The sequence below is a fragment of the Cynara cardunculus genome, unplaced genomic scaffold, assembly GCF_001531365.2.
Source record: "Cynara cardunculus var. scolymus isolate 2C unplaced genomic scaffold, CcrdV1 Un_Scaffold_3439, whole genome shotgun sequence".
In the NCBI taxonomy this organism is placed as follows: domain Eukaryota; kingdom Viridiplantae; phylum Streptophyta; class Magnoliopsida; order Asterales; family Asteraceae; genus Cynara; species Cynara cardunculus.
The window spans coordinates 48524-59865 of record NW_020201477.1 but is presented as its reverse complement, the minus strand read 5'-3'; the positions used below and the strand labels follow the sequence as shown (position 1 = coordinate 59865).

General features: G+C 37.3%; 1 protein-coding gene across 1 annotated transcript in view; it reads left to right on the top strand.

Moving 5' to 3' along the window:
* Positions 1-191: 191 nt before the first annotated feature.
* The window catches only part of LOC112503631, a 36476-nt gene continuing 25325 nt past the window's right edge, over positions 192-11342 (top strand). Inside the window, exons 1-6 of the mRNA XM_025107632.1 lie at positions 192-367; positions 912-1049; positions 7973-8054; positions 10714-10792; positions 10867-10907; positions 11020-11214. Coding sequence (XP_024963400.1) covers positions 330-367; positions 912-1049; positions 7973-8054; positions 10714-10792; positions 10867-10907; positions 11020-11214 — 573 coding nt within the window. The 5' untranslated portion in view covers positions 192-329. The remainder of the gene's footprint in view (positions 368-911; positions 1050-7972; positions 8055-10713; positions 10793-10866; positions 10908-11019; positions 11215-11342) is intronic.

Below are 11342 nucleotides of genomic sequence, written 5' to 3'. Positions count from 1 at the left end.
TATTAATTAAAATTTTTTTAATTAATAATAAAATAAAAAATAATAATCACAAAAAATCAAAAAAATACAAAAAATTATAAAACATCAATGATGAAAAGCTACTTAAAAATGACATTAGCACATAATAAAGGTGCCATTAGCGTACCTTTTAAATAAGGCCCATTTAATTCACGTGACGTGAAGAGACGAATACGGACTACCTACCTACCTACTACTATCCTCTGGCTTATTCCTCCATGTCAGCTTTCCCAGTTAATCTCTAATCAGTCAAATCTACTCTTCATATTCAACCCGATTTCTTCATTTTCAACCCGATTTCTTCTCTCCAAATGGATTATCTCGCAAATATGACCAATGATCAGTCCAGGTACTTCCATTTTTTGTATCTTCAATTCAATAAACTTTGTTAAGATCATACTGAAGCATGCACGCACAATCGAACCTAGATCCTGATCTAGCTTCTTTCTCAGTCAATTTTTGATTCTAATGATCTCGTTCCAATCTCTACTGAATAGAATTAAAGCAACAAAAGAATGGTTGCTTGTAGCGAATGATGTTGGTTGATGCAGGTGATTCAAGGAGGGTAAAAAGGATGGAAAGATTCTGTAAATGAATCAGTTATATCGATTTCTAGCTTAGAATGTTGTTGAAGATTTTTGTTAATCTTATAAGCAAATTATATATCATTCGTCCAGTTTTTTTCTTTTCTCTTCTTTTCGAATAACAATAATTATTGTGCCCAGAGTCGCCTTAAGACGGTTGATTGGTACCGTTGGATCTGTCCAAGTTCTGTCGATAAAGTAATTGAATCTGTAAATGTGATTTGGAACCAGTTACACTTAAAATTAACTTGTTCTATGTGTGATATTTGATTTCTGTGATTGATGATTTCATTCCTTGTTTCTTCTCAGAAAATTCAAAATGGTAATTGAGTTGCTTGAGGGCATCCATTTTGTTTCTTCTGTGGAGGCCATTTCTCTTGGTGTTCAAGCTGGGATTCATCCTTGGATATTATACGACATTATATCGAACGCTGCCGGAAACTCATGGTAGATTTAGTAACTATTATCGATTCAACTAAATTTTATTGTGCATTAATTTAAATGGTTTCATCCAACATGGTTCATCTTAAAAGAATTTCACAGTATTATCAAAGACTTTGGTATTTTAGACTTCACTTTATGTATATTGTCATATCTGATGCTAATCATATCTTGATTTTTTTTCTTGTAAGAGCCTGTTCATACCTACAGTTTCTTTGATAAACCAAGAAGAGTTGCCAGTCAACTTCATTTAGTACTCTGCTTCTCATATCATGTTTGTTGTTGAATAGATTAAAAGATGTGCCTCCCTGTGAGTATTGCATTGGTGCTTTTGTGTTGCTCAACACTTCTCTATGAATTCATAGGTAGTGAACCTGCCACTATGATATGTTGCTGATGATCAATGACAGAAAAAGAGGATTCCTTTGTTGCATTACCATCTATTTAAAAGTTAGAGATGGCGACGGCATCTTCTAAGAATTCTACAAGTTTTGCAAACACTTAATAATACATTGTGCGCTCACTAACTATTCGTTGTCCATTGGTGTATTTATTCAAGACACAGCAGAAAATCATGCTTTCTATATGATTGCTTTTATTCAAGGGGGAAGACTAAAATCATCTAGTTGTTTTCTTCATGTTGACCAAGATGTATGTGCTGAAACTGAAAGAGTTGTACTACAGATTAGGAAATGAGAAATTTATTGAATTATAATACATTGAATTTATGATAAAAAACATGTATAACTTACGCAAGTGCATCTTGTTAATGCAATCTTGATATTTTGGGTGGAGGGAATACAACCAAGAACTCAGTGACATGAATGAGTCAGATCTCTCAAAGATCTATGTCACTCTGGTACTTTCACCTTGATGATGTCATTTTGGCTAACCGGGTTCAGATATTCATTTCCTGATGTCAATTTTACTCATGATATTTATAGTCGATATATATTATGTGTATGTATGTGTTTGTGTGTTAGAATTTGTTTGGATGAAGCTTAGGGCCTTTGGAATCTAGCAATAGCTGTACATGTGCATTTCACTAGTTCATGCTATTTTTCGATTTATATTAAGGTCGTTGGATTAGCTTTATCACTGTCAAGAAGCATATTGTTTTTGGATGTCACAGTTGATGTCAAAGGTGTGCCAGTTTTGGTTTTTGTGTGGTTTTGTGATACATTGCTTGTTTAAAATCATGCCTTAGGGAGGCATATGGAATGTGAAGGCCTGTGGATGAGAATGTCCATTTATTTAAGGATGGTGAACCTTAATACAGGAGTTATTTATTTATTTTTTATCTTTTGGTAATGTCTTGATGTAGTTGGTCTCCAATATGATAGCAGATAATAGCTTTGAGATGTTCCAATCATGTCGAAGGTCCAGTTTAGTTGATGCTTGTTAGCATCCTGGTTTGCTCACCGATGATATAACCAAGGATATGATAATTCATCTGTGAGCATTTGATGCAAGGAGGGTGCTAAGTGTTGTAGTAAGGATGGTTATGTAAGCTGATGGGCTACATGTAATTGTTTCTAGAGCATCTGAAAATCCAAATAAACAGTCTTCACTACTTCGTGCTGCAACTTGGAAGGGAGAGGTTAGGAGATAGCTAGCCTGAGCTTCGTGGCTAGCTCTATTGGGTGAATGGATGTATTTTTTGAATCAGGCATTGGGACTGACTGGCCTCTTCTCCGGCTAAAAGAAAGCTTGAAAGCCTCTTGTTTTCATATTAGTATAAGAGATCAGTGAAACTATCTACTAGGTAGCTCTAATAAAATTTCATTAGCAATCTCAAGAGCTACAAGTAAGGATAGACAAGACAGCATTGATTGAAAGCTATTTCGTTATCTTTACTTGTTGGGTACAAATAAACGGGTTTTTTTCTCAGGTCCTCAATGACTGCTCTCTTTTCTTTCGTCTTCAAACAATCCCCAGATCTCATTTTCACTACAACATTGCATTTTTGATGGCATCTTAGAGATAGTTTGTAGAATAGTAATCGGATATGGATTAATGGAGAGTTATAGATAGAATCTAACAAGGAAACGTTTGTAGACAAGCGCTTAACCCATATTGTTAGGAGTTGTAGTATAGTCTATCTCCTAACCTCTACTTGTATATATAGTTCCTTATGCTGTAATCAACAAATAGCAGAAAATAATATTCCTCCTGCTTCTCTAGAGATTTTACGGTATCAGAGCTCTTTTGATTCTTTTTCTTAAAAGCCCCGGCGTGAACAGTAACTGTGACGTGAACAGCAACTCTAGCATGAACAGTAACTTCGTCGGCAATAGTGTTTCTTCTCTTCACAGTGTTTCTGATGTGAACAGTGTTTCTGTCGTGAACATTACTCCGGTGTAAATAGTAACTCTGGCATGAAAAGTGTTTAGTTGACAAACACCATGGGATCAGACCCAGAAAAATCAAAGCAGTCAAAAAGCATTCCTAATGCTTCCAATTCCGAAAACAATCTATCTCTCAAATTACAAGCTTTAAGCTGTCCAGATCGAACTATCTTCAATGGTCTTGATCTCTCCAACTCGTTATTCGTGGGAAGCATGGATACGTTGATGGCTCCATTGAAAAACCCTTACCCACAGATCCCTTGTTTGCTGAATGAGATATTCAGAACTCCATGGTTATGGCATGGCTCATCAACTTGATGCAAGGTAGCAGCATTGTAGAAATTTACCTCATTTACCTTACGACAAAATCTATCTGGGATGCTGTTGCTCGCACCTATCCAGATCTCGAAGACTCCTCACAGATGTTCTGAGACAAGATACCGGTAATGTTACTACTTTAATGTGTTAACTAAACTTTGGCGAGAATTGGATCTTTTTTCTCTACCTGAGTGGAAGGATCCAGTAGATGCTGAGTTATACAAGAAGATGCTTACCAAAGAAAGAACCTATGATTTCTTTGCCGGTCTTGATTCTTCATTTGATGATGTCCGAGGATGTATTCTCAGCATTAAACCCCTACCAGTAATCGATGCCATCTTTGCCAAAGTTCTCCGAGAAGAACATCAAAAAAGGACCATGATGACAAGTCCAGTTCTTATTGAAACACACATCGAGTCTGAAACTCCTGCCATGGTTGCACATGACCGTGGACCTTGCAAGCCTACTTTCTGGTGTGACCACTATCAACGTCCTATCATACAAATAGTACTTGTTGGAAACTCCATGGAAACCTGCTGATTGGCTACCTCTGAGCCAATTTAAGCTAGAAAGTAAAGGAAATCCAGCAACCCAAAGATCAGGATCTTCTTCTTCCTCCAAGCCTATGGAGGCTGTTTTTTCCAAGGCACAACTTGAACAAATTGGGCAACTCTTAATGTCTTCAACCTCATTTATGGCTCGTGGTAACCAACAAACCGAAGATATTCCAGGTGAGTCATGGATTGTGGATTCTGGAGCTTCAGAACACATGTCTGGTAATAAGTCTGTCTTTTAATCCTTAAAGCCTTGCCGAGTTGTGAGAACAATCACTTTAGCAGATGGTTCTATAGCTTCTACTGAAGGAATTGGCACAGTGAACTTACACTCTACCTGATTATCCATGATGTTCTATTTATACCTAAACAGTCGTACAATCTTATCTCTATTGGCCGTCTGACCTCAGATTCCAAGTGTCTGGCTAATTTTTCTATACATTTGTATTTTTTAGGATCAGGTATCGGGGAAGATGATTGGTCATGCTAAAAGGACTTCTGGATTATACTAATTCCTTCCATCCGAATCTGCCACAAGCTTTCTAGTTCATGGATCTACTACCTTAAATCGTCACCAACGAATCATTCTTCTTCATCAAAGGCTCGGCCACCCTAGTTTTTCATACCTTAAGAAACTATTTCCATCTTTATTTAATGATTCTAATGTTTTTTCATGCGAAGTCTGTCAGATGTCCAAACATACTAGATTCCGTTCCCTATTCATACTTATAGTGCATCGAGTGCATTTTCTTTAGTTCATAGTGATGTATGGGGTCCTTCAAAAATCCTGTCAATTTCTAATAAAAGATGGTTTATCTCATTCATCGCTGATCATACTCGAGTTTGTTGGATTTATCTTTTACATGACAAAGCTGAAGTTGTTAGTATCTTTGAAAAGCTCCATTTGATGATCTTTACACAATATGATGCAAAGATCAAAATCCTTCGAACAGACAATGGCACCGAGTATTCCAATTCGGCCATGTCTAGCTTTACCACAAGACATGGTATTATACACCAAATCTCGTGCGCTAATACCCTTCAACAAAATGGTGTTTCAGTAAGAAAAAACCGTCACTTGCTAGAGGTAGCACGATCCCTACTCTTTCAAAGTCATACACCCAAATCTTTTTGGGGTGATGCAATTCTAACAACATGCTATCTCATTAATCGGTTGCTTTCACGGGTATTAAAATTCCAAACACTTCTAGCCGTCCTACAAAAATCCTTCCTGAAGGCTTATGCCTCTTCCAATCTTGATCTGAGAGTATTTGGTTGCTCGGTCTTTGCCCATGTTCATAGTCAAAAAGGTCCAAACTTGACCCAAGGAGTGTGAAAGATGTCTTTCTTGGTTATTCCTCCTTCCAAAGGGGATATCGATGCCACTATCCAAAGGAAAAAAAAAACTTCGTTTCACACGATATGACCTTTCTTGAAGATCAATTCTATTACTCTCCTCAATCTAACCAGGAGCCGAAGTATCCCTTCCTATAGGAGCCGAAACCTGGGAACAATTTTGGGCTTTCGATTCTCCAATCACCTCACCAAAGAACCAATTAGAAACCACCTCACCTAAACCCACAATTCCAGAAACAACCGACCCTATCTCTCCATCAACAACTACCCCACAACCTGTCCCAAAACCTACAAGCCAAGTTGAGTCCTTCCTAATCACATACAGCCGAAGGAAAGGAGTTACTCCAAAGTCTAAGGTTACCAAGAGTTGCCTTCGAAATCTGATCTTGATATACTGATTGCATTTAGAAAAGGTTCGCGCTCTTGCACTCAACATCCTATTTCTGATTTTCTTGGCTATGCTAATCTAGCCTCGCCTATGAAGGCTCTTGTTTCGAATTTGTTTTTAACAAAAAAGCCAACCAATATTCATGAAGCTTTGCAAGAGAGTAAGTGGCAGGCTGCAGTATTCGAAGAACTTCTTTCCCTTTAAAAAAATGGTACATGGGTAGTGGTTGAGCACTCACACGGGAAGATCTCAGTTGGCTGTAAATGGGTGTTCACGGTTAAGTACAAAAGTGATGACTCTATTAAAAGATACATGGCTCGGTTAGTAGCAAAAGGCTACACCCAGACTTACGGAATCAATTATCAGGAGACATTTGCCCCGGTTGCCAAAATTGATACCATCCAGGTTCTCTCACTTGCTGCCAACTTCAATTGGCCTTTTCATCAAAACTAGACGTGAAAAATGCGTTTCTAAATGGCAACCTACACCGTGGAGGTCTACATGGACTTAACCCCCGATTTTCATGCTCCAAATGCCAGCCATAAAGTTTGTCGTCTCAAGAAGGCCATTTATGGTCTCAAATAGTCCCCGAAAACATGTTTGATCGGTTCACCTATACAGTTTAAACAATTTGGGTATGCTCAAGCCCATGCCGATCACCCTCTTTTCTAGCTTAAAGAACATGGTAAGATCGCTATCCTAATCGTATATGTTGACGACATTATACTTACCAGAGATCATGCAGTGGCCATCGCAAACATCAAAGCCTATCTGGCTCTCGCTCCTTCGAAATGAAAGACCTTGGTCCATTACGGTACTTCTTGGGCATGAAGATTGCAAGAAAGGAATCTATGATTAGCTTGTCTCAAAGGAAATATACCTTGGACTTGCTCAAACACCGGGATGCTCGGTTCTTGACCCGCCTCTACTCCTATGGATTCTCCTCTAAAACCTGATGCTAGTTCTACGGTTCTAGTCGACAAGGGGATATTCCAACATCTTGTTGATCGAGTGATATACCACATACCATGCCTGATATTACGTTTGCAGTTAACTATGTAAGCTAATTCATGCATTCACCATCCCAATGCCATCTTGATGCTGCTCACCGTATCCTATGGTATCTTAAAGGAAAACTAGGTCATGGTTTACTGTTTAAGAAACAAGACAATCGAAGTGTAGAAGTATTCACAGATGCAAGTTGGGCAAGTTGTCAAATTGATTGGCGTTCTACCTTGGCTTACTGTTCTTACGTGTTTGGCAACCTTGTCACATGGTGAAGCAAGAAGCAGGGAGTGGTCTCAAGAAGCAGGCTGAAGCCGAACTACGAGCTACTCTGGCTAAGAAGATTATTGAGTGAACTAAGAATCTGGGTAATACCCGATGACTATTTGGTGTGATAATAAAGCTGCTATCGCCATGATACATAATCCAGTTCATCATGATCGAACAAAACATGTTGAGGTGGATCGGCATTTTATCAAGTAGAAAATTGACAAGGGAATCTTGAAAGTCTCTTACATTTGTACTACTCAACAAGTGGCTGACATCTTCACTAAAGCGCTAAGTTTACCACTATTCAACACGTTAAAAGGCAAGCTTGGATTGTATGACATATACCATCCAGCTTGAGGGGAAGTGTAGAATAGTAACCGGATATGGATTAATGGAGAGTTATAGATAGACTCTAATAAGGAAACGTTTGTAGATAAGCACTTATTCCATATTGTTAGGTGTTGTAGTTGTAGTCTATCTCCTAACCTCTACTTGTATATATAGTTCCTTATGTTGTAATCAACAAATAGCAGAAAATAATATTCCTCCTACTTCTCTAAAGCCTTTATAGTTGTTGAAAAATATCCTTTTTATGGTTTTCTTGCCCTTTGTTTCTTTAATACCACACATGTTGCTGCATAATTTTGCTTTCTTCAACCACTAGGTGATTTATTCCTTTCAAATTTGCAGGATATTCAAGAATCACATCCCACATCTATTACAGGGGAATCAAATCAAAGATAACTTCTTAAATGCTTCAACTCAAAATTTGGTAACTTACCTAAATTCTGTGTTTCTAGCTGGTGAAGTTTTTATTCTATAAGGGACATTGAAAAGGAAAGGAAATGGCATGTCAATGCTAAGCTTTATCTTACTTTTTTTGGGTCAAATTTTGTGTGCATAAAAAGAGAATACATATTTCAATTTCATAAGCGGTATACCCCATTGTTAAATTTAATAGGCCCCCCAATTAGCCTATATTTCAATTTCAGAGGGATGTGCCTCATTATTGTTGAGTCCCCCTTTTCCCCAATTATCCTATATTACAAATCAGAACATTATATGGTAGGCTAAAGAAACATTCTCGCATGGTGAAAGGTTCAACAAGAAATAAGATCCCACAACCTGCTAATGAGTAACCTCTAATTACCAGTGTATACTGAAGAGCAAGTAACGGAAATCCACACCATCCGTAGAAAGTTCATAAACAACAATGAACAAACAGGCATAGTTGGATGCAGAATCTACATACCCTTAGGCTCAGATACATGGGCTTTCAAATGCCTTATAAATTCCTATTCGACCTTTCGCCTTTCGTTATTTGATCTTTTTATGGGTCTTCTTATCTTATTAAGACTTCTAAGTTGCGGCACAAAGTAGCGAAGACTGTTCAGTTAGATCTTTCAGATGAAGGCATTAGCCAACGAAGCTACAATGATCATAAATACAAAAGAAGAACAAGGAAAATATCATCTTGAAAGCTTTCATCAAGCCATTTACGAACTTGGTGTGAAATCTCCTTGAACTATAATGCTCGAGTAAGCCAGAATCATGAAAACCAGATGATGTGGCATTTGTCACATGGTCTTCTTATCTTTCCCTTCTAGCCATGCTTGTTTTACACCGAGTAGAGCAAGTATCTTATTCAAAGTGGGTTGATCTTTTTGGTTAATCCTGGCATTATGAATCTGGTGATTGTTAGCTGTAGAATAGTAATGAACTGAGAAAGTTAAGCTGTTATGCCCGTACCAAAGCTTTTAAAGTTCATGACTTGACTGAAAGGAAGGAAGAACATGCTTCTCTAAATTACATTTTGGATTTACAAATAACCTGGACTAATCACCCTTGGTGCAAATTGCCGTTTGTATGTCCTCTTGAATGTGAGTAGTTGAACCTTTAGGACAGGCTCATGGAATGAAGCATGCACTTCTATTGCTGTCTTGTTCAAATGCAAGACTCTTACCAGACTTTTGAACACAATTTACTTCTTTAAAGTCAGTTACTGTCGCATAATCTTGGTTCCTACTAAAATTAACCATACTTCTAAAGCATAATAAAGCATTGTTTAAAGACTCAAATACGAATGTAATGGTGGTAATGTTAATGAAATTTGATATATATATATATATAGAGAGAGAGAGAGAGAGAGAGAGTCGGATTCATACGAGAATGGGACCTATTTAAGAAAAGAAGAGAATGACCGCATCACATGTGATTTTACACTAAGATCACGTACAAAATCACATGTGATTCACACGACCTTGCCACGCTGCCATAGGGTCGCCCGCACACTTTTTTAGCCGTTAATGTAAAATCACATGTGATTTTATACGTACTTTGGCCATTCTCTTATTTTCTTAAATAGGTACCATTTTTGTATGAACCTACCTCTCTGTCTCTCGCTCTCTCTCTATATATAAAATAGAATAAGATAGATGCACGTTTACTTTTCGGCAGTAGCAAAACATCTTGCTAAATTTTCAATCTTGACATTCACCCACATGGTCATCCTTTACTTATACCTGCTATAGGCAAGCTAAAATAAGGGTTGAATAGAGGCTTAAATCTTTTTTTCTTCTTCATATACCTCTTCTTAAAACTTTATTGTTTTTACTCATTCCCTCTCTTTTCCTCTCCATAATATATATGTATATATATAGGGGCAGGTTCAAACGAGAACGCTAACTATTTAAAAAACAAGAAAAAGGTCGTTAATGTACAAAATCATATATGATTCACGTACAAAATCATACATGATTCGGTGCGACTTTGCCCGCGACTTAAGTAGTAGAAAAAGTCGCCCGCTTCCATTTTTTTGACATTAATGCAAAATCACATGTGATTTTGTACATTAACGATTTTTTTCTTGTTTTGTTAAATAGTTAGTGTTCTCGTTTGAACCTTCCTCTCTCTCTCTCTCTGTATATATATATATATATATATATATATATATAGGGTTGGGTTCATGTGAGACCAACCAATTTCCTTGAGACCCGTGGGACCACATTTTTACACTTGAAACTTCACATCAAAACATTGTGAAGGTAAAAAAATCCGAACATTCACAGCAAAAACATGGTGAAGGTTACCTTCACAGTGTCTTGCTGTGAAGTTTCAAATGTAAAAAGGTGGTCTCACGGGTCTCACGAAAACATGGTCTCACATGATCCCAGTCTATATATATATATATTTATATTTATACATACATATATTGGTATACATATTAATCTTGAAAGATACCTTATCTTAATATTCTTTAATGTTTTTATTTGCTCTCTCTCTCTTCATCTCCACTTGATTTCCTTTTCTCTCGATTTTATTTACATGGCTTTGGTTTTTTTGGAGGCGGGTTAGTGGGCGGGGAGGGTGTCCTTGCCTTTTGTCGACATTTAGTTTTTATTGTTTCCAAACTAATCTTTGTGCAACTACAGGGGACTGTTTTGGACACGGCCAAGTCACTTATATTCCCTCTTCCACTCCTGGCTGCTGCTCATCAACAATTCCTAGCAGGTATGCTCTAAATTATATGGATGCTCAATTCAACTGGATTATCAGTGATGGTTGTTTGTGTGCATTTTGGACAGGCTCTAGACATGCAGATGCAGATGGTCTTGATGGTTTGAAGGTTAAGATTTTACTGTCATCATGTTATGAAGCTTGCTCCTGTATACCTCATTTCACTCAAATGAAATTGATATTCCACTCATGTGTCAATACTCGTCAATTCTTTTGTGCAGGTTTGGGAAAGAATACTTGGCGTGCAGATTGCGAATGCGGCAAATGCAGAAACTTACAATCCCGAAATATTGGCAAATCAACTTAGTGCAAAATCAAAACGACCAAATAAAATTGGTTTTATTGGTCTAGGAGCAATGGGATTCGGCATGGCAACTCATCTTCTGAAATCGAATTTCTGTGTCCAAGGTTATGATGTAAGACTTCTTCTCCATCCTTTTGTTATAAATCGGTTTCAGACAATCTGGGTTAAGGTAAAATTATACGTGATTAATATTTGAATATCTAATGGTATGCATGATAAAATAATATACATGGATGATAT